Source organism: Melospiza melodia, chromosome 9, assembly GCF_035770615.1.
Source record: "Melospiza melodia melodia isolate bMelMel2 chromosome 9, bMelMel2.pri, whole genome shotgun sequence".
Classification (NCBI taxonomy): Eukaryota; Metazoa; Chordata; class Aves; order Passeriformes; family Passerellidae; genus Melospiza; species Melospiza melodia.
Genome location: NC_086202.1, coordinates 26,342,923 through 26,366,378, shown reverse-complemented (window position 1 = coordinate 26,366,378; position 23,456 = coordinate 26,342,923). Strand labels below are relative to the sequence as shown.

General features: G+C 38.7%; 1 protein-coding gene across 2 annotated transcripts in view; it reads left to right on the top strand.

Annotated features, from left to right (window-relative positions):
- The window catches only part of OGDHL (oxoglutarate dehydrogenase L), a 52,766-nt gene that overhangs the window by 13,365 nt on the left and 15,945 nt on the right, over positions 1-23,456 (top strand). For both annotated transcript variants that reach the window (XM_063163940.1, XM_063163941.1), the window contains exons 3-16: positions 83-256; positions 3,871-3,973; positions 7,190-7,305; positions 8,984-9,138; positions 12,279-12,425; positions 13,019-13,109; positions 13,644-13,823; positions 14,201-14,329; positions 14,701-14,880; positions 15,150-15,302; positions 16,650-16,752; positions 17,363-17,491; positions 19,478-19,628; positions 21,660-21,787. In XM_063163940.1, the coding sequence (XP_063020010.1) occupies positions 83-256; positions 3,871-3,973; positions 7,190-7,305; positions 8,984-9,138; positions 12,279-12,425; positions 13,019-13,109; positions 13,644-13,823; positions 14,201-14,329; positions 14,701-14,880; positions 15,150-15,302; positions 16,650-16,752; positions 17,363-17,491; positions 19,478-19,628; positions 21,660-21,787 (1,939 nt within the window). The remainder of the gene's footprint in view (positions 1-82; positions 257-3,870; positions 3,974-7,189; positions 7,306-8,983; positions 9,139-12,278; positions 12,426-13,018; positions 13,110-13,643; positions 13,824-14,200; positions 14,330-14,700; positions 14,881-15,149; positions 15,303-16,649; positions 16,753-17,362; positions 17,492-19,477; positions 19,629-21,659; positions 21,788-23,456) is intronic.

Genomic DNA, 23,456 nt, shown 5'->3' with positions numbered 1-23,456 from the left:
CCATTTGCAGTTTGAATGTTGCATTGCAGTTTTGATGAGACTTTTGTTTGATGTTACAAATATTTCTCTTCCCTGTGTGCAGTCCTGGGATGTGTTTTTCCGGAGCGCTGCCGCCGGCCAGGCAGCCGGTCTGCCGGCTCAGCAGGAGGGGAAGGGCTCGTTCCTGCAGAGCCACGGGCTGGCCCCCACACCCACCACGGCCGAGAAGGTTGTGGAGGACCACCTGGCTGTGCAGTCCTTGATAAGGGCATACCAAGTAAGTGCATTTGGGGAAGGGGTGGGAAGGCCTCTTCTCTGCAAACACCCTTCTTCCTTTTTGTGCTCTCATCATCCAGAGGAGAGCAGTGAGGCTGGGGAGGGGCTGGGAACACAAGCCCTATGAGGAACATTTGAAGGAACTGGGGTTGTTGCCTGGAGAAGAGGAAGCCTAGAGGTGACCTTATTGCTCTCTACAGCTCCCTGAAGGGAGGCTGCAGACAGGTGGGGTCAGTCTCTTCCACAGGGCAGCACTGACAGAACCAGAGGACACAGTCTCAAGCTGTGTCAGGGAAGGTACAGGTTGGATATTGGGGAAAAATTTTTCACTGAAAGAATAATAAAGTACTGGAATACTCTTCCCAGGGAGATGGTAGAATCACCATCTCTGGATGTGTTTAAAAAAAGACTGGACGTGGCACTTGGTGCCATAGTCTAGGTGAGGTGTGAGGGCATAGTTTGGACTCAGTCATCTTAGAGGTCTCTTCCACCCTCATTATTCTGTGATTCTGTGGTTTGTATTCTGGTCTTAACTACTGTCTTGCTTCTGATCCTAAAGCCCTTGAACTAGGCAGTTTTTCTTTCCAGCACAGTGTCTGAACATGGAAGTGTTGGATTCACACTGGGGTGATCCTTTGGGTTGCAAACTCATAATCCAGATTACCCACAGACCTGATGTTGGTCATCTGACTTAACCTAGAAGGACTTTATGGAGACAGTGCTTTGTGAAAGTCTGTCTTCACCTCTGGGAACGTTTTTGCTACAGTTCTAAATGTTACTGCCAAAGGATGGAATGTACTTGCCTTATCATACATCTAAGGTGAATCTTGAGATTCCTGATTTGAGCAGGATTATAGGTAAAAAGACAGAGGAGAAATGATGAATTAACCAGAAAGATAATTTTGGGAGGCTGACAGTACTGAGTTTGGGTTAACTTTGATGGATTCTTTTAGAGAGCTGTTCACCAAAATTGATTTTGTTTCACACTCTGATTTTTAACTTTTTTATTAAATTAAGAAATTAGGTCTAATTTCATTATTTTTCCTCTAAAAGAGGAAGGAATTTGGAAATAGGACAGTGGATTTTGTTAGATAGTTTCCAAATGAAAAAAATAAGTTTAAATATTTTTGTTTAGACTTGTATTTAGAATCTTAGTTTCAATGAAAGGCTTACAAATGGTGTCAAAAACCCCCCAAGAATAACCAACCCATAACACTAGATCTGTATTTAACAAAATATCCCGCAAGTATTTTTAAACTAGTAACTTACTAAGAAGTTTCCTACAGCTTGATTTGAGCAGATCTGTTCCTCCCTGCCCTAAGTATTTTAAATCCTGTTTGGTGTCATGAAAGGAGTAGAAGAGGAACTTCTTAAAAAACCTTTTTTTGTGCACATCACATTGTCACCATTGAGTTGTAGGGTTGTTGTGAAAGAGTAGAAATGTTTGTGAATATAAAGACTATGTGAAATTTGCTTAGAAATAGATATGCAGAAAATAACCAATTTTGCAGTAAAAATTTGGTGAAGTATTAGACAAAATTGGAGAAGGTTAGGCTGCTTTGACACAGTTTACTTGAAAATAGTTCAAGGATTGCCATTTTGCTCCCTGTATTTGTCAAGTGATGGAACAGAAATGTCTGTACAAATGGCAGGCACCCATGTGTCTGCAACAAACAGTCACAGAGGATTGCCTAAGGCAACTGTCTGCTTTTTAAAAGGTATTTAGTACCCTCTAAATTCAGTGCTGAAGGGGTATGATAATTTGTGACCTTCCTTTGCCTGATAATGAAATGAAATGGAGAAGGATACAGAATTTTCATTTCTCAAACCTGTCAGTGTTTTATGGCTTTGTGGTAAACTGCTTTGTGGTCTGTTGAGCTGGACTTTGAGAAGGCAGTTAATCTATTGCCTGTTCTAACAGGGAGCACTGGGCACACTGAGAAAAGGAGTTTCAGTGGCATGTGTGTGCTTACAAAAGTGAGCTCAGAGAAATCAAGGTCTAGCTTCTGGTACTCTGTACTTGCATTTAACCATATGGCAACCAATGGAAATTTTCTGTGTATGTATTTTCACCAGGTTAATCTCTGATTTTTGCTGCTACTGATGCTACTGATTTTTGTATTCAGTGAAAGTAGTAGGACTTACTAAAAATGCCTTGATATTGAGGGAAATACTGTCTTTTAGTAAAGACCAGACTGCTCCTGGAATAATATGGCACAGCATTTACTGCTCTGCCTTTCTGGGTTTTGGCATTCCTGCTGATCTTCTTCCTTTTCATATGAATACTGAAGAGCAGATGTAACTTAGGCAGGTGAATTCTTTCCCATTGATGATGTTTGAGATAGAATTGTTTGCTTTGTTCCAGTCAGATAAACTTAGTGCTGCTGTAAACAGTCAGATGGCACAGATGTTGCTGTGGGCATCATTTGGCCTGTCAGAGTTTCATTACTGGTGATTCATGAGATGCAAAGAATCACAGAAGTCAGGCTGAGATTACAGGGCTGGTAATTCCAAAAAAAGATGCCATATTTCTGGTTTCTTATGACTGGAAACCATTTTGTTATAAACCCTCCTGCAAATATACAATAATTGAACAGTGGTTTTACACCCTTCTTGATGAACCACACTTTAATCACATTCTATTACAGTGTGATGCACTTCACTGTTAATGTTGCAATTTATAATTTTGGGTTTTTTCAGGGACAATTAGGATACTAGTAGTGTTAATGAAATTCTACCTAAGGGATGCAAATTTGTTCTTAAAAAGAGAAATTATAAGGAGAAATTATTAATATATTCCTCTATACAAAGCTTTTAATGAGTTCATTTGGTATATGAGAGTCACACATAAGAGGCATATTAAAAATGGTTTTATATTTGTGACTCTCTGGGATCAATTAGTTATTTCTTCTGTAGCAATATTATATGATCATTCACTGGTTTATAGCAATTTGTGGCATGCATTAGCACCAGTCACACTGATCATTGAGAGCTGGCTAAATTCCTCACTCATTTGTGTTCTTCAGTGTCTTGAGTATCAATTCTATCAGATCAAATTTCTGAAATTTCATCAATGAAAATAGATGCTGCTAGATGCTATCTGATTTGGAGCAAAGCTAAGGAAGAGTGATCCCTTCACTGTCAATAGAAACTACTTCAGCACCAATCTGTTTGAAGTCAGCAATTCTGTATTTTAATATAATGCAGGTGCAGAAAGGAGGATTTAGGCAAAAATACAAAATAACTCAATTGGCAAATGGTAAGATCTCTTAGGGTCATCATAGTTACTTAATTTTACCCAGAGACTGAGAGTGTACTCTCTAGTAGCCTTTTTCACTAAAACTCCAGTGTAATCCCAGTTAAATTGTGTGTCAGACAACATAATGGACATTATGTTGTAATGTGTAATTTTTGATAGAGGTATATATGTAATCAGTGATTTAATGCTTATTTTTTGTTCTTATGGGAAAACTTGAGATTATGTAACCCTGTCATCACGTTAGTAGTTTGCTTGTTCAGCTTAATGGCTGATATTATGGAGTGATATCACTAACTTTTTCATTTTGTCTGACTTTTAGTGTGATTTCATCTTGCTCTGCTTTGCTCCTTTTTCAGATCCGTGGCCATCATGTGGCTCAGCTAGATCCCCTTGGAATTCTGGATGCAGATTTGGATTCCTTTATTCCATCTGACCTTATCACCACAATTGATAAACTCGGTGTGTAAGCTGTGTGCCTTCTCATTGAAATGCTCATTTGTGTATCCCTGCACTGAGGGGATTTCATAGACATTGCACAGATTCATAGAAAGGCTTGGGCTGGAAGAGACCTTAAAGATCACCTAGTTCCAACTCCCCTCTATGGGCAGGGATGCCACATTTCAGGGATGCTTCTACCTTTTCTGCTTGCTGATATCATGACATAGAGCCTTTGAACGTCTGTAAGGAGGCTAAAATTTCAGGATGAAAGAGTTTCTACTCTGAGATCACAGGTGAGGTTCCTGTGAATTCATCTTCTGATGAATGATTGTTATAAATGCTCTATTAACCCCCTAAATATTTATTTTTGAATGACACCAGAAATGAATACTAATCAATACATTCTGATAATCTTAATTATTCTTATAGCATTACAGTTCCTACTTGTTTGAACTGGTGACATCTGAAGGGTAGTCAATAGGGAAACGAAGCAATAAAGAAAGCACTGGACAGAGGAACTTAGGGTAAATTTCATACCTTATTCCTTGTGTAAATCTTGAAGAAGTCTCTTTAAAATTAACAGAAGAAAAGGTGGAAAGCATACCTGTGGATATAAGCCAAGGGTGATTATATCTTTTATTAGAAACTTCAGTTTACTGCTAAAAGAGGGTACACTAGGGTCTGCTTTTGCATAGGTTGTTCTCATTGTTAGGAGGGCTTGCGTCTGAGAAATTGGCACCGATCAATTTCTTTGCCTCTCTCTACTTGAATTAAAAAAACACCTGATTGATTTTTCTCTGCTCTTCAATCTACCTGGTTAGTTTAAAATGTGGTTTTCAACTTGATGAAGACACTGGATCAATTTTTCTTTGATGTGTAGGGAAGCTTTTTTGATCAGACATAGTGCAGGAAGTAAATAAAACACTCCCTGCCTAATTTTACTATAAGCATATCTACTCTTTGCTACTCTGTTTTCTATTTCTGGTGTAGGGAAAGGAGGAGTTCTGATTGTATAAAGGAAGTGGATACCTAAGACTAGAGGGTTGTTTACCCAAATTGGGTCTTCTCTCTGAAGTTTGTCAGCTTTAATTAAAGAAAATTACCAACTAGAAAATACACATGAGACATTTATTGAGCAAATATAATTAATTTGGAGCATGGGTGACTACTAGCATGTCAGTACACATTTCTTTACACTCTACAAATAATTTAGTACAGGGTGTTGTGACTGATCAGAAGGCATCCACTGAAGCCCTCATGCCCAGGAAAAATATTCCAGACCACTGAATGAGATGGGGGGATGTGTTTGAGAGTGTAACTGAGGAGATTTCAGTTTCTGAGGAGAAACAAAATTTCTAATCCAGTCTTGGCAAGCTAAAATAGGGGAAGCTCTCAAATCCTACCCTTAGTGTTCCAGGCAGGAAACTTATGAAAGGTCTTTGTCAGGACAGGAAATATTTTAATATTTTAGTTTTCTGTGCATTTTCTTTGTCCCATCTTCTGATTTCTTATTGAGAAACCTTGTGGTAGGAAATTTCTTCTGAGAGTTGCTTCTGAAAATGCAGGTAGTTACAGATGTACTTAGTGCATGAGTCATAGTATGGAATTGATTTTAGGATTTCAGTGAGGGTGTATCTCTTTAAACACGAGGTGATGCTTCAGTAAATATGTGGTGCTGTGGTACAAAGCACAGATGTTCTGTGTGTGCCCAAATCACTCCTGTACGTGTTCTGCTTTATGCATGAGAGGGCATCAAGAGCCTTTGAAGTCTGAGGGAAAGTCAGCAAAAGTGAAGAAATATATGCACTGCTTTGTTTCAAATGACACTAAAGGCCCTGCCATCCCCTGTGTCACTCTAACCTCCTGCTGGGAACAAACTTGTTACAATACCAAAAAGGAGAAGTAATGGTACCTATGCCTTTTTTGGCCCTTCCAGGGCTGAAATTTTAATATATTATTGAAATTTTTATGAAAACCAAAATTAACATTTTAAAGTGTACTATTTTTAAAGCAAAAATGTGTTATTTACTAACAGTGCTTTATAGTAAAAGTGGTAGCAATGCAATCCTATGTCCTGTCTTCAACTCTTACATGCTGTTATTATTTAATCCTTAATTTGCTGCTTTGCTTTTATCTTCAGAAAAGTCACTTAACATTTTAGCACTTTATTGATTTAAGAGTTATGTGCATGCTGTTTTATCACTGCTAAAGTGGATGTCTACAGCTTATCTGGAACCAAGATAAAGTGTTCAAAATTAAAAATGGAGAAGGTGTTTTAATCCTTCAAATATTTTCACATGTGTAGGAACATATGTAGTTTTAATGTATATAAAAGGTTCTATAACTGTGGGTGATCTGTATTGTAAGTGTTGTACTTTTTGCTGCTTACAATTATAAGGAACTATTTTTCCTTCCCTCATTTAACAGGTCTAAGTTAAACTTGTATTATACAAGGCCTTTAACTTGCATTGATACCAGTCTTTCAGTCTTGTCTGTTGAGTGTTTTGGCTTTTGAAACTGCATAATAGTTAGGTTAAATATTTTCTTAAATAATATTCTTAGCCAGAACAAGTTTAGATGTGTCCAAAACAAGAGGGATCAATGTGGTTAAACAAGGTTTAGATGGTGGGGGTCTAGAAATCTGTGTATTTTATATGGGGTCACTGCCTGGGAACTAGAGCTGTACAGGTCATTACATGGCTATTTCAAACTAATTTCCCTAAAAAGAGAGAGTGTATAGAAATACCTTGAAAGTTCTCCAGAGTGCTTGTACAACATTTTATTGAACCTGTTGTGCATTCTTTTAGTCTGTCTATTAATGTAAAATGCTTCCAACCAGATGGTTCTGTTGGTGAGAAGGGATTCTTTTTGTGTTTATTGCCCATGATAGAGTCAGATATTTTATTAAACAGTGAGCTGTAAGAAGTAGTGTGGAAAACTGATGATGTGTGTCTTAATATGGTAAAATATAAAAAAGGCTAGAATGATTCTAATTCCAGCTGTTTCATTTGAGCATTTAAGAAAGAATCAAGTAATGACTATTTAATTCAAGTTCTCTTTTTAAAGTCCATTTTACTAATGGATGCCTTCAGAATATTCACACTTTCAATTTTTTAATCTGGTACCTTTTTTCTTAATACCGCTTTATTAGATATAATTGCCATGGCTTGAAAAGCAATGCTGGTTTCCTTTTTGTCTCCTGTTCTGCTTTGCAAATCAATAACGTACCTGTTGTAGGGTTTTATGGTTTGCATGAATCAGATTTGGACAAAGTCTTTCAGCTGCCAACAACCACCTTCATAGGAGGAAATGAGAACAGTCTGTCCTTGCGAGAGATCATCAAGCGCCTGGAGGTCAGTGGGACGAGATTTCACGTTTTCATTTGCAACGCTTTCATTCAGACCAAAGGGAACTTTTTCCAGGTGTCAGTCACAAAACCCCTTTTTGTTTGCCAGTTACTAACAGAGCATGTAAAGGATTCCAACAACATTAAAAATAACCTGTGTACTGTTTGTAGAGGTTGCAGCACCACTGGTGCAATTAGCTGGATATTGGAAATACACAGATTAAGGATGAGTGTAAAAGAGGTGAATATGGTAGAATATTAACACCAGCCCTCATTCTGGAAAGAACTGATATTGTTTAAAAGGAAAAGAGCCTTTAGAAATTGTCTTTGAAGTGTTTTAACACAGATAAAACACCTGAGCACGCAGTGTTCAGGACATTCAGGGGTTGCTTTCAGATCCTTTACTTGAGGAAAAATATGGAGGCTGAGTGGCAAATTGATGAAAGCCCAGCTGTGGCTTGTAGGCTGTGATGGTCCTTGTTTTCCATCCCCAGTCTTTTTTCTAGAGTTTCATTATCTGACAGGTGACATGGTTTATGCCACAGGAAGTCATCAAAGCTGGAATAATTCAAAGAAAAACTAATTTGAAGGAATAAATATAATTAGAGGTGAACTCCAAATAGGAAAGCAGCAAATAGGAATGGCAATGAATTTGTAGGCTGCCGAGTGAGTCATTGTTGGATATTCCCAGTTGCTTGACTTTTATGTTGGCTTAGCTGAGGCATGGTAAATTGTTAAACCACATTATCTTTGTTGTGCATTTGAGCTCTATATTTGGTTGGGGTTTTTTTGTTTGTTTTTGCACTTCTAGCTTATCTTGTGGCAATAATTCTTAAAATTGTAATGTGCAAATAAAAGGACAAAATCAATTGCAAAATATAGAAGCCCTAAGGAACTGATTTGTGTTAAGAAAACATAACCCTCTTCTTTCCAGTTGTCTCTAGAGCTTTGGATTTTTTTTTTTTTGAATAGAGGTTAACATTCAACTCCTTAAAGGCAGTAGAGAGCACATACTATGTTGAGAGTAGTTTTGTCTCAAACTCACAGTAGGTCTTACTTCTGTTGACTTATATTTTGGAAATATTTTTTCTAACGGAATACTCTTTTTAAAGCAAGAAAAATAAAATATAAAAAATGAACAAGGAGATAAGATTACTGCTGAGTCTTTGCATTTCTCCCCATCCTTTCTCTGCTCTCAGCTGCTTGGATCTTTTTTCACATTTCCAGGTTTCTAAAACTTGACAGTTATCAGATAATTTGCATTAGATTTCATAGCTGTCTTCTCACTATCTTTATTTCTTGGTTTAAGGTTACATTTACAAAAAATGTGATAAAGTAAACAAATTTTGATAAATTACTTGAAATCTTTGCTAGTACATCTAAAGAAGAGTCTATTATGCCTGTAAGAAAAGCACTGAGTTAGGTGAAATGTGCCAGTCAGTGTAATGCAGGTTTGTTGGCCTACAAAATTTTGAAATGTTACTTTGTAGAGAAAACTTTGTGATAAAAAACTAGATTCAGTAAAACAATTTATTCATTTGTAGAATTACTTAGGGGGAGATGTTGTGAAACAGGAAGCAAGGTAGCTTTCAGGAGAGTAACAGAGGATATAATTTAAAAATATATTTGTTTCTTTGTGGCCCACTGGCTCCTAAAGCTTGTCTGTTGGTGTTTTCCCTTGCTAGCATACCTACTGCCAGCACATTGGCCTGGAGTTTATGTTCATCAACGATGTGGAGCAGTGCCAGTGGATCCGGCAGAAGTTTGAGACGCCGGGAGTTATGAAGTTCAGCAACGATGATAAGAGGACCTTGCTGGCAAGGCTGGTGCGCTCCATGAGGTACCCTGGGCTGGCTGGGCTGGGCTCTGTGCCTGCTGCCTGGGAGCTGCTCATGTGGGGGGAACAGAGTCTGTGTTGTGACTTAGTATCCTGTTATCTTCAAATGCATTTAGTGCTGTGCCTGGCAATGTTTTCATTGGCTTCAGGAGGTAAACTAGGAAAAAGTCACTTCAACACACTAGTAATATACGTTTGTGTTAAAGAAAATAAGTGTCAGGACAATGTTGGTATGTGATTTCAAGTCCTTTCTGCCCTTTTCTATTGGAAAAATGCTCCCAATATTACCAGTTAGATTGTGCCTGGGCCAGTCTGACCCTCGCTGCTGGGCCAAAGGCAGCAACTGCGGTGTGCCACCCCAGAGATACCTTGGCTTGCTGGTGGTTGCAGCTGGGCACTGAACAAGTCCGGGCTTTTTAGGAACCCCGTTTACCTCAGGAGGAATAGCTTCAGGCGATGGTGAAGAGAAAAAGGAGAGGATTCTGCTGGAGGGTTTAATGTCCAGAGGTTTATTCCATGGTTACAGAGGTCTGAACGTGAGCAACTGCTCCAACAGAACTCTGGCTGCATGGTCTGATCACCTTTTTAAGCTCAGGGACAGGGGGAGGTACAGGTGAGCCACCAACCAGGTGAGAGGGGCAGGGTCTCAGGGGAAGATGACACCCAGACAGGCCAATGACCTCTGGGCATAGGGGCATCCTTTGAACTTGACCAACCACACAACGCCTTGCTGGAATGTTAAGCCTGATTGACAGGACTCACTCAGCATGGGGGAAAGGGGGAAGGGAGAGAGGTATAGGAACACTTGGGGAAATGACCTGGAAGGCCAAAATGGGACATTACAGCACACCACAACACTTTTCATTTTGAGATGTGCCAAAATGTGTTGTGCTGTTGTTACATGACCTGGCAGCAGCAGTTTTAGTATCTACAATAAAAGAAAGCACATTTGGAAATAGCTTATTGACTGCTCCCATTGTGGCTATCTGTGTGGAAATACTGTGATCCCAGAGAATGAATTATCCTCTTACCCCTGGAACAAGACTTCTCAGACATAAGATTTATTTCAGTCCCTACAATCTGAAACATTGTGTATGTCCTTTGTTAAACAAGAGTCAGAGATCTGTAAAGGCACACTTTTTGGTTAAGATTCTATGTTCAAAGATCTAAAAATGAAGTGCTCATTGGAGGTGTTGTAAAATACTTTTGCCGGGTGTTTTGTTTGCCGGTGTTATAATGTCTCATTAAAAGTTTCATTTAAACAGAAATAAAAATTACACTTCCTGTTCAAGTGAGTATTATACTTGAGTAAATTTGTTTAACAGGTGCTCAGTATGAACCATCTCCATTTATCCTAAGACAAGAATTTGTGCTTTTATTCCTGCCTAAGCTGTGGAAAGATCCGGGGTTTCTAGTGGCATGAAGGAGCCTAATGTTCATCTTGGCATCCTTGGCAGTTCATCTACCAAATTAACTGTCTGCTGAACAGGGAAGAAAAAGGTTTTACAAAAATTCCTATCAAGCTATCTTTAGAGTGCTTTTCATTTTATTGTTTGAAAATTACCTAGGAAAAAAAGTCTGTTTTTGTGGAAAACTGGTTGTCCTCTTGAGATTTGTGGCTTTGTAAAGCAGATTTTCATTTTTTTGCTCAAGACTGTTTTTAAAAAATGATCCTTCCAAGAACTACAGAGTTCAGGTACTTGAAACTGAATTTTAAAGTTGGATTTTAACCTTGTGGTTTTCCCTGATAGGTTGTTGAAGAAACGGTCATTTTAAACTCCTCCTATGTAAAATACTCATTGTATATTTCTGAGCTACTTTGTAATGCATTAGGAAACATGTTAGACCCTGGTGTGGAGCCTGATTTGGGCAGGGCCAAGCATTTCCAGATGAATCCCTTATAAGAGCAGTCAGTTTTCACCAGATGTTTTCCTCACTGGGTACTGAATGCATGCAGAGGCAGAGGCTGGGGCTCTGTGACCCCCAGTGGCATGTGGGGGACAGGCAAAGTGTAACTGTGAAATTCTGTAGCTCTGCACACTTAGTGGCACTTTGCCTCAAGTAATGAACTTGCTGCTTGTCCAGTACTGGCTGAGCTTGGTGCTGCAAAGAGGAAGGAATCAGTGTGTGCACTGCTTTCCTTTGCCCTGTGGGACCTTCACGTGGCACCCTGCTTTCCCTTTGTATGCAAGCTGGCAGAGCCCCCCAGACTTCACTCAGGAATCCTGGCAGAATGGTCAGTTGAGGATCTGGCTTGTTCTTAGATGGCTGGATTGATTATAAGGTAGTGATGGGTGAGCTAGGAGAGATTCTGGCAACAATTCATATCACTACCTTTAGGACTTCAGTCTAAAGAGGGAAATGTCAGGATTCTAAGTGGGGAATAAGCTGAGTATTAATGGATTATGGCAATGATGTGAGGCAAGGCATTGCACAGATGATGTAACCAATACAGTTGCTTTCATGAAGATGTATTTTCTTTGCCTTTCCTATCTCCAAGCTTTACAATGTATAATCCTTTCAGTGTTTGTTAAAAGGTACTTTTTAACCACGCACATTGCCTCTGGCCCAAATGCATTAAGGAATGAAAGAGCTTAGAGATGTCAGGGATAGACATCATTCTGCTGCTGAAGCTGAGGCAGGGATACCAGTGTCCTGCTTCTTGGCCCATTCCTAAGTGTTACATCACACAGTCTGAGGAGCCTTGCTGTTGAGTGAGACCTATGAAATAGGTGTGTTTTCTACTCTGGTTTTGTTACAAGTATTAGAAAATACGGGTTCTCTATTTTTTTTCAATTCATGGAAGAGACTTCTTTTCTGTCACTCTGCCTTCTCAGTGGTCAGATTTGTGTACATGAGAACAGAGTTTAACTTGGGAAGTGAATTTTTTCTGAGGTAGGGACCCTTAATTGTTTCAAAGTCCTAGTAAACAGTTTTCAGATGGGGGAGAAAGAAGACTGAATTCACTCCTGTGTTTCCCTCCCCATGTGTGACTGAATTCCAGAGGTGTATAACTTGTATTCACGGATATTTTAAAACAATTTTATGTAGCTTTATTTGCTGTAAGATGGTAAACAATTTGTATTTGCTACATTACCTTAGTGAAAATAATTTGTCTTGTTTTTTGTTTCTTTTTGGCAAAGATTTGAAGATTTCCTTGCTCGCAAGTGGTCGTCTGAAAAGAGATTTGGTTTGGAAGGATGTGAAGTAATGATTCCTGCACTCAAGACCATCATTGATAAATCCAGTGAAATGGGAATTGAATATGTTATAATGGGAATGCCTCATAGGTAATGCTAGTGGAAACACCTCAAAAAGTGGGCTTACTGTGTTGGGACCAGTTTTGGGTTCTAGAAATTTAATTAAAAGTTGATATTAGAGAAGCTGAGGTAGGAAGAGTCAGTCATAACAAGTAATGGGAACAGAGAGCTGTAGCAAATTCCTGTCACTAAGAGGCTACAGGCTTCAAAAGTAAATGATAGAGAAACTCTGCTCAGTGTACTTTGAAGCTGCAAGCAAATGTGGCAGCAGCTATGGTATTTCTGCCATTGCATAGAATCTCTAGAACTGGGAAAGCTTGTGAGGTAGTTTGGGACTTACTTTTGCAGTCTGCCTTAACTAATTTATAATGGGATTATTTGAAGACTGCTAGATAGCTACAAAATTCACTTGGATAACAAGATGTTCTAAAATATCTGAGGGAATGCATTGGAGGAACTTTGTAATGGGAAGAAGGGTTGAATCAAGGGTTGAATCAGGCTCAAAAGTTTGAAGAGAACATTTGCATATTTCTGACAGGGTGGTTTGCAGATTGTGTAAGTTTTATGCTGTTGACTCTGTTAGCACCATGTTTGAGACATAACTGTGTTTGGAATTTTCTTAGAGGTCGGCTGAATGTGTTGGCTAATGTAATCAGAAAAGAGCTGGAGCAGATCTTCTGTCAGTTTGATCCCAAACTTGAAGCAGCTGATGAGGTAAGATGCCTTTTCATTAGATCTGTATGGAGAGGTCAACATTCATGATGGTTTTCAGTTGTTTTGGTCATGGTTACTATGAAAACAGCATTATCAGCTGCAATGCCTTCTTTGCTAGTTTGAGGAACATGATTTGGTGAAATTCCTTAACAAATTTAAAAATCATAATTATAATATTAATATTAATTTAATAATAAAAAATTATAATACTTCTAACATGCAGAAGGTCTCTCAGGACAGACTGTAGATAAATAAGTTCCATTTGACAGAATTCATAACCTCTAAGCATCTCTTTATTTTATATGAATGTATTAATATGCTGTAAGTATTTATCTAACATTTGATGACAACAGTAAGATAATAGAATAGGAACAGTGTTTCAGTTTAAAATTATGGTGTCAAACCCATGGTGAACACTGATGTTCAGGTAACCAGATGCAGTTTTCAGGCTGAAGCACAAATTTTAGGCCTAGTGAATCAGATGGAGCAGGTCTGAATGACATTCCTGAATTGTGATTATGTCTTTCTTTTTAGGGATCTGGAGATGTAAAATACCACCTGGGAATGTACCATGAGAGGATCAACCGAAAAACAAACAAGAAAATCACTCTGTCCCTCATGGCTAACCCTTCTCACTTGGAAGCAGTTGATCCTGTTGTGCAAGGCAAAACAAAAGCTGAACAGTTTTATCGAGGAGATACAGCAGGGAAAAAGGTAAAGATTGTTTAATGTAGTAACTTGTAATAGTAGTTTCTCATGGTAATTCCAATAAAAATAGTTTGCCAGTAGTTTCATATCACTGAATCTTCCACTTTTCCTCCTTCAAAAGGGCTATATCACCTGCTGAACTAGGTAAGGTTCCTGATGTGAGACCTCAAGGGTAACTTTGGGAGGTAGGCTTAAAGCTTCATTTCCTTTGCAAACTGAGAAAAGGCAGCAGAATGCTGAGAAATTTATGGTTTATTATAAAATTGCTGTTTTACTTTATAACACTACAAAAATATGGAGCCAAGAAATCCTGCTGAAAAGCTGAAATTGCAGCTTTCCTTTCTAATATATGTGTGGTATGTGTGTACAATTCTCCCTCTTAGGTTATGTCCATATTATTACACGGGGATGCTGCCTTTGCAGGACAAGGAGTGGTTTATGAGACATTTCATCTCAGTGACCTCCCATCCTACACCACAAATGGCACTATCCACGTTGTGGTCAACAACCAGGTAACAAGTACAGCCTTTTGCAATCACCTTCTCTGCTGAATATTTGCCCATCTATCTCTTTTTATTGTTTGTTATTAACTGGGTTCCTCTCCCCCTCTGGATATGAGAATGGTTGAGATGTTTCTGAAAATGATCCTAGTATCTAGCAGCTCTTGAGTGGATAATATTTTATCACCTGTGTGTATTCCATTCAATTTGTAGTACTTAATTGGATTAGGTTTGCTTTGGTTTTTAAGGGAGCAAAAAGAAGCTAGCTAGCCAAAATGAAAAGCTGATGCTGTTGCTGTGTGAATGGCTATTAAATGCAAATTTCAAAACAGAGTAGAGGGAGGTGGCCAAATGATTTTAATGGAGGTGTCTGGAATTTTTAGATTGGCTTCACCACAGACCCCCGCATGGCCCGTTCCTCTCCGTACCCCACGGACGTTGCTCGCGTGGTCAATGCTCCCATTTTCCATGTGAATGCTGATGACCCTGAGGCAGTGATGTACGTGTGCAGCGTAGCTGCAGAGTGGAGAAACACCTTCAACAAGGATGTGGTTGTTGACTTGGTAAGTCTTGGTTTCTTTACTTTTCTTTCTGTGCATTTTGTACTACTCTTTATTTTTTTTTGTGCCTTAGAAGGTCCAGTCAAGAAACATATTTGATTTTAAAAGCCTTTAGTTTCCTCATTTTAAAAAACCAAGGAACAAACAGGCCAACAAAAAACCATGAATGTTTTTTGTACAATAAACCTCTCAAAATCTCTGTAAAATGATGAAATGGAAATATTCCATTTTACATTTTTCCTTATCAACAGAAGCAATCTTTCCCTTTGTAGGTTTGTTACCGTAGAAGAGGGCACAATGAAATGGATGAGCCCATGTTCACCCAGCCTCTGATGTACAAGCAGATCCATAAGCAGGTGCCAGTCCTGAAGAAATATGCTGACAAACTGATTGCAGATGGGACTGTGACACTGCAGGAGTTTGAGGTACATGCCAGCAGAGTTAGAGGGAATCTAAGGAGTTGTAAGGAGAAAGTTCCAACAGTCACTGTATGCTGCCTGCTTGAAAACTTCCTTACTGTGATATGTCTTTACCCTTTGCCAATTTGTGATTCAGTTTGGCTTAGATTTTTGTGTAAAATACTATTGTTGGAACTAAAGGACTGGAAGTATTCTGAAGTAATTAAAATATATTGCTCACAAAAAATTGCTTCAGTTCTGAGGGGAGAAGGTGATTAAATGAGAACACTGGAAAATGGAAGCATTTGTCAGCTGTTCTTTATCTCTAGAACCTTGATTCAGCAACAAGACCGTATTTGAACACTCCTGTTGATAGCTTAATATTGAGACTCTTGGCAGGCTTGTGTTCAGCAATGATGAAATAGAATCAATTTAACCTTTTAGTTTTCTTGCAAGAATTCAACCAAGTTCAGAGATCATTTGAAGTATTCCAGAACGGTGAAGTGTAGAGTCTGGTATCTATTAAACTGGTTAGGTCTTTACCTTAATTTTTTTGAGAATGGATGTTTAGAGTGCAGATGAAACCTTTTGAAGAGCCTTGAAACATTCAAGGACCTTCTGAGAAGGTGTAGTGATGTGATATTGCAGATCAAGAAAATAAGCAGTTTGTGTAGTTGCATTCTGTAAGAAGCATCACAGCTCATGCAGAAGTAGCTTTCCTGAATCATTTATTGAAAGAGCGTGCCAGTAGAGGCACCATGGAGTTTGGTGACTGGCTCTAGGATCCTGGATGGATGTTTGGCTGCACAGACTGAGCTCAACATTGCTGTTAATTCCTTTAAAGATTAGCTAATAACTTCAGTGTGATTCTGGGTTGAAACACAGGTATGGCAGAGGTGTTCTGCCTCTGTGGAATATGGCATTCTCTGTTGCCCTTGAGAGGTGTGGCCAGCAGGTTCTTTGCTAGACTCTCCCAGACAGACTAAGTTTTTGGAAACTTCTTTTCTAAACTTTATTGACTTTCATAGCCAGGAGTATGAGAGCTGCATGATTTTGATCTTAGAAGTATGACTGTAAATTATATTTAGTATTTCATTTGTTGTCTCATTCAAGAGCAATGCTTGCAGCTTCAGCTCTTGGTACACTCCTCTATAACACCTGTCCAATGAAATGATTTATTTAGAGTGATGTGTGTAAACATGTTTCTAGAAGGCAGTTTGATGCTAGATAAAATTAATTTTATTTCTTTGTATTATTGTAACTAAATTTTCTCATGGAGTTAAATAGCTGGTATTGTCATGCTGAATGAGAGGTGTCATCTATAAGATATGAGGGTGTTATATTTATCCATTTTAAAATCTTTTTGTTCTACAGGAAGAAATTGCAAAGTATGACAAAATATGTGAAGAAGCATATACTAGATCTAAGGATAAGAAGATCCTTCATATCAAGCACTGGCTGGATTCACCTTGGCCTGGTAAGCAGTTGTCCATTCACTTATTGTAGTGTTACCCGAATGTGCTTTTATTTTGAGTCCAAATTCTAGGATTTAAATAGATTTTATCAGACAACATTCCTTTAAAATGGAATATGCGACCTTTGATTTGCCCCTGTTAATAGTAAATATAGCATTCTGTCAGATCAACTTGAAATAAATGCTTTTGTTAAAAAATGTGCATAGTAAGCTGTGACTTTGAAAAAGCCATTTTCCAGTTTAGCAGAGAAGTGGTTTGCCTGTACTGTTAACTGTCTGGGCTGTCAGGAAGAAGGAGTATGTCTCATGTTAGTTATTAATTTATTTATTTTTATTTGAGGGATTGAGGTGCCATATGCCTTTTATTGGCAGCCTCTGCCCACATAGCTGGACTTCACAGGGAGTGGAAGCAGAAACAAAATAGATCATCGTGTGCCTGTAAGATCAGCTTCTGTTGTCACGCAGACAATCAAAATTATTGGTTCCCAGCAAAAGGGGAAGAACTAGGCTTAGTCTGCTGCTTAGCATGTCACTTGAGTTGTTGAATGAGTAATAGGTAATGTCCATATGTCCCAAGCAGTCCCTGAGCATGTCCCCATCGTTGCCCTTGCAGGTTTCTTTAACCCGGACGGGGAGCCCAAGAGCATGTCCTGTCCCCCGACGGGCATCTCGGAGGAGCTGCTCACTCACATCGGCAACGTCGCCAGCTCAGTGCCAGTGGAGGACTTCAAAATACACTCAGGTCAGCTGAAGACTCTGTGTCTCCTCCTAGCTTGGTGTCCTGATCCAGTTTTGTATTTCTGCACAGAAGTTATTCTTGGGCCATTTCTCAAACAGGAAAATGCCTGTGACGTTTTTTACTTTGACTCTTCCACTCCATGGGTGAGGAGAATGTGACATTTACGTTCCTGCTGCTTGTTCTCAGCATAATAGTCTTTCAGTATCACACTACTTCTGTTTCATACCTCATTAAAATAGATTTTCCTCTGAGGGAGGTAGAAGTCTTTTTGCAACCTTAAGTTAATAACTTCTTTCATTCTTCAAGTCCTCACTTTTTTTCCCAAAAAGTCTTAGCTTTTGTTCTGAAAAGATTCAGTCCTCTCTTTGGCATCTATTACAGTAAGTGCCTGTGTCACTGGGGAGTCCCAACACTGTGTCAGAGTTCTGAGATCGTTTTATTTTATAGGCAGGTTGAAATCTAGCAACTATTGGGAACAATAACCTGCTCATTCCATGGAGAAGCATGGAGACCCTTTGTTTAGGAATCTTTTTGCTTTTGTTGACTTATAGTATACATACTAAGGATAAGGAATAAAGAGATTTTTTTCTCTTTAAAATCTTTAAACAGAGAAAGCTAATCCTCTCTGGAGTCATCCATCAAAGAATAAAGTTTGTCTTCTGTAAATATTCTGTGCGTTTCTGTTCCTTTGGGAAATTATACACAAGTAATGATGGTTAGGCATTCCCAGTTATTAATTACAGGCTTATTGAGCAGATACAATTAATGGATAAATTTAACTCTTCTACACATTTGTGCACTTCGTTGTGACACTGATAAATTAAAAACTGTAGTTGCCCAATAGAATTTAGTATTAGACATTCTATTTAAAAGGTAAATTGGTCTCATGTTAGTAAGTTGATTAACCATTGACACTAGGGAACAGTTGCCAGTATATAAGGTAGATTTGTGGGTCAAAACAATTATGGTATGCTAGGTTCTTTATGCAGTTTAAAAGGCTGTGAGAGAGAATTTGTGGAGAAACAGAATGGAAGAGAAACAGATTTGATGAACTTTGTCCTTTCACTCGAATGAAAATGCTTATTATCATACAGTCTTGCAAAAAAAAGGGAAGATTTTTTTCTAATCAAATGTTTAGTATATTCTAAAGGGAAAACTGTCAAGATATTTTTTTAACTTAAAATGAAGCAATTTCAAAGAGAGTTTTATGTGGAAAGAACGAGAGGTGTTTTTCTGTAAAATTGTGGAAAGTAAGGAAAGAGCAATATGGGAAAATAACATATGGGACAGCTTACCATAATCATTAGTGCAGATATGAAAATAAGATGCTGTCAATTGCCAGTGAATACAAGTGACTTGTGGCCTCAAAGCTGGAAGCACCTGTGTGCAGCTGTCAAGTTTTGTTCCCTTTGAAAGTGACAGTGTTGTAACTTGTGTTTTGGCTCCCGAGGTTATAAAATCTTCCCTGAAAAGTCAGCCATTGGTTGCCAGCTGAAAATCCATTGGCACCTGCTGCAGTTTTTCTATTTATATGATATTCATAGTATTGATCAGTCCAGCCTGTTTCACTGTATAACATCTCCAGAAGTGCAATAAGACAAATGCCAAAAATGAGGAAAGGAAGGAAGACAAAAATTCAGAAACCAAGTTGCTATTTTCAGTCCATTATAAAACAGCACTTGATGTTAGGGATGTGAAAATAAATCTTGAGAAAGAAGAAATTCACCATGGGTCTTTTTAGTTGTCCTCAGTAGTTTCTGACACAGTCAATGTTACTTCTTCAAACAGAGGGTATGAACATTACACAGCTGTTTGCTCGGGAGGCAAGTTGTTTTATTTTGCCAGCAGTTCAGTTCTAGAAAAGTTTGTAGACCTGATTTGGTATCTGTGCTTAGTCTAGGCAATGAGGAAGGAGAATGGTGAATGCAATGTGAACAGAGAATCTCTCTGACATAGATCCATTCATTCCTGATCTTTGTTCCCATGCAGGACTCTCTCGGATTTTGAAAGCGCGTGCAGAGATGACGGAGAACAGGCTTGTTGACTGGGCCCTAGCAGAATACATGGCTTTTGGCTCTGTCCTCAAAGAGGGGATCCATGTCCGACTGAGTGGCCAGGATGTGGAGAGAGGTACTTTCAGGTTAGTGCTGAGATAGCTGTTAAATGGTGTTAAAACTCTTGAAGTCCCACACTTAAAGAAACAGCTTAGCATTTGTTTAAAAAATATGGTCTTCTGCAGGGAGGGGGAGGTTGGGGCTCTTTCTTCAGCATTAATCTGAATGCTATAGGTTCTTGCAGTCAATAATAATCAAATTTCCTGTATATCTGTAAGCAGCATTTTAAAGCATAATATTTAAGCCAGAACAAGCATTTTTAGATACTTTCTACCTTCTCTTGCTGAAAAGCAGAAATGGTATCTTTCCCTCTGCTTTCTAACAAGAAATGCAGTTGCATTCCATCTAATTGCTGGGAAGTAAGAGAGGATATTTGCTGCAGCAGATCCTGAGTCTCTTAAATTCCAGTGGTGGCTGCTTGGAGCACATGTACCCTGTGCACAAACATGTTGCCAGTTGGTGAGGCTTTTAAAGTGAAATTTGTACTGAGACTTTTAATGCCTGTGGGACTATATGAAGGCAGGATCTCATCACTTGGTAAAATATGTTCAGTTTGCTGCCTTACCTGATTCTCTGTAGAGTAAAATGTTAATGATGTATTTAATTGAAACCATTGAAGTAATGCCAATTCCTGGGGTAAATGCTGCACTGTGCTGCATTGTGAATGCTTGTAGAAGCGAGAAATAAATTTTGGTGCCTGCCTTCTCTGGTATCATTGGCTAGAGTTTAGGAAGAGCTGAATGTACTGTGCTGCGATAATAAAACAACACGATGGGGTGCTTTCACTATTTTGGAGCTTCTAAAGTGATGTCTAGAAAATAGTTCTTTTTTTAATATTCCATGTGATGGGTTCTTTTCTTCCTGTTTCAGTCCTCAACACTATCAATAGGTAGAAGCTAGATAAAGCTGCTGACAGAAGCACCAGACCCCTTCTTTTCTTGTTGATAACTGTTGAGGAAGGAGGGAAGGGGGTTGTCAGTAAATCTGACAATTGTAGGTGTGCAAATTGTATGTCTGTATATTTCTGGCTGGCCATCTATGCTCATCTTAATCACCTTTTGCTAGGGAAACACAAAGCTTTGTACTCAAGAAGCTTAACAGCTAGGTCTTCTGTCGTTGGCTTAATGATAAAATCAAAATTACAGTGGCAAAAATGATTTCTGCCAAACAGCTGCCTGGTGTGTGAATTTCCCCTTTATTCTCTACTTCTGTCCCTGTACTGCTCTTGAAGGGTTCAGTCTTTTCCTGGCTCTTCATTGTTGAGTTCTAGATACATTTGAGAGCTCTTTTGCTAGTATTCATTATAGCAAAGGGAAGTGCAAAAAGATTCGGACTTCAGTGTTGGCAGCTCTACAGCTCTAGTGGTTGTAAAGCTGGACATATTGCTGTGATTCACTCAGTCTGCTCAGAGAGTTAATGGATTGCAGTAATTACTTCAGTCATCTCTGTTTTGGTAGTATTCCTTGGTGCCCTATTCTAATGCTGATTAATGGTGTTCTGGAGAACAGTAAATGGTGCATGTGAGTGGAAATAGCAGGAAAGAGGATACAACTCCTTCAAGTTCCAATGCTGAAGATCACATTTTTTTTTTCCAAAGACAAACAACAATTATTTCAAGGAAAATATTAGAATTTGTGAGGAAGGCAGAAGGAAATGTTTTTAATAACAATTTTGTTCCTTTGAATTTCTTTAATAATTCTATTTTGTAGCAACAACTTCCCCATCCTTTTGTCTTCCTCCCAGTTCTACTAGCGATGAGGTATTTTCAGTTTCTCTGAGTACTTGAGAAGCCTCAGTAGTCAGTAAGTCAGTAAAAGTCAGTAGTCAGTAAAAAGTCAGATAGTCAGTAAAAGTCTTTACAGTGCAGCAATTGTATTTAGACATGTGATTGCATTTCCCATGGCTTCAACCAGACCAGGTCGTTGTGTGTAGCAGATATAACCACGGTGCTTGCTTGCTTTCCAGACCACAATTTTGCTGCCTTAGCTTTGAAAATAGCTCTGTTAAAGCCCAGAATGATTCTTGGCTAATAAATCCCTTCCAACATCTCTTTGCAGCCACCGTCACCATGTGCTTCATGATCAAGACGTTGACAAGAGAATTTGTGTTCCCATGAACCACCTGTGGGAGCAGCAGGCCCCCTACACCGTGTGCAACAGCTCCCTCTCCGAGTACGGGGTCCTGGGTACGTCTCCATCTCCTGGGGTTTGCTAGGGCTGCTGGGCAGCAAGCAGAGCTCAGCAAGGACAAGAATGGGGGGAAAAAGCTGTGAAATGGTCATGTATGAAACAGGTATCAAAGCTCTTCCTCTCAGGTTCTGCCATCCCTTAAACAAGCATCCCCACGTTTTACAGTTTTGGGATTCATTTAAAAGCATCCATCTGCTATTGTTGATCTTGGCAGTGCTGGAATGTGCACCTGATGCTTTCTTAAGAGGAACTGACAAGAAAACCAGAGACACTTTGTCATAGACATATAAAAAAAAAAATCCATCCTGGCCTTATCTGAACTGCTATTCTGAATGTGCTATTTCAAGAAAACAAATTCTTTTTAGTGATAGCATTAATCAGAGTGAATTATTTTACCTTCAGCCACAGAGAATGGATAACCTTACTCTGACATGATGAGGGTGGCAAGAGGAATGTGGAGCACAAAACAAATACATCTAATAATTTATCAAAAGTGTTACTGATTCTATGGATAATAAAATATTGTGTGAAGGAAGAACTTGAAACATTGTAGTAGATAAAGGTGGTAGTTGATAGCTGCTTGTTTCAAAGTTCAGAAATATTTGGTTACTTAGTCATTTTTGCAATGCTACATATTGCCCATTGCTAATAATATTAAAATTCAAGTGGCATAAAGCTGTACAGTTGGAGCAGGGGCTGAAGATCAGATTTTTTAGGTATTTTTGCTAGCTCTGTGGCAGAAATGGTGTGAACAGAATCACATTTTTTGTATTGTGTACATGTAATGGTGAACTCGAAATAGGAGAGTGCAAGCAAGGATGTGTATAAATGGGAGAAAAATAATTGGCATAGATAAAATTCAAGAACTTAATTTCAGAGAATGATTGTTTCCAATTTCCTGTTGTTTCTCCGTGTGTTCTGGGTTTCTTAATTTGAGCCTGTTTACAGTGTTGCTGCAAAACTTGTGGGTAATGGGTCACAGGTTTCTGGATTTGGTTTTTTTATATTCCAAAAGAAGTGACAAATGTCTGGATATGGTTGAAATCTGATTTTGTTTAAAAAGTAACACCTCCAAGGAAGCCTAGTGTTGATATGGTGTGAAGGCAATTCTGTTCCAATTGCATTCTTTACAGAACTAACCAAGTGGGCTCTCTTTCTTTCTTTTTCTCAATCTCATCCTGCTCACTATTGCCATTCCACCTTACCCAGCAAAAGATGGGTAGAAGTTAACTTAATAAAATTCATTGAATACAAGCAGTAGGGTAAAATAGGGTCTTGTTTGTATGCTAAAAACAAGAATACCATTTCTGTGCACTTCTGCTTCACCAGATGAGATGACAAGTTCTCCAAAACTAATAATATTGATACTCTTAATTTTTAAGAACTTTAAATCCCTTCTGTCTGAGATGCTTTCTAACAGTAAAGGAGATTAAATTTGTACAAATAGTTGATAAGTGATGTGACTTTTTGTGTGTTTGTTGAGTTGGGTTTTTTAAAACTAAAAATGCCATGTTCTATGATTTTAAAATGAAGTTTTCTCTCTCTTGCTGACTTTTATTTATTGGCCTTTCCCAACATGTTTACTCTTGTGCATTGCCTCCATAGAGAGACATTTTTGGGATAAGCAGCAGTGTGTGAACATGTCTCTTCTAGTTAAGGCTCTGA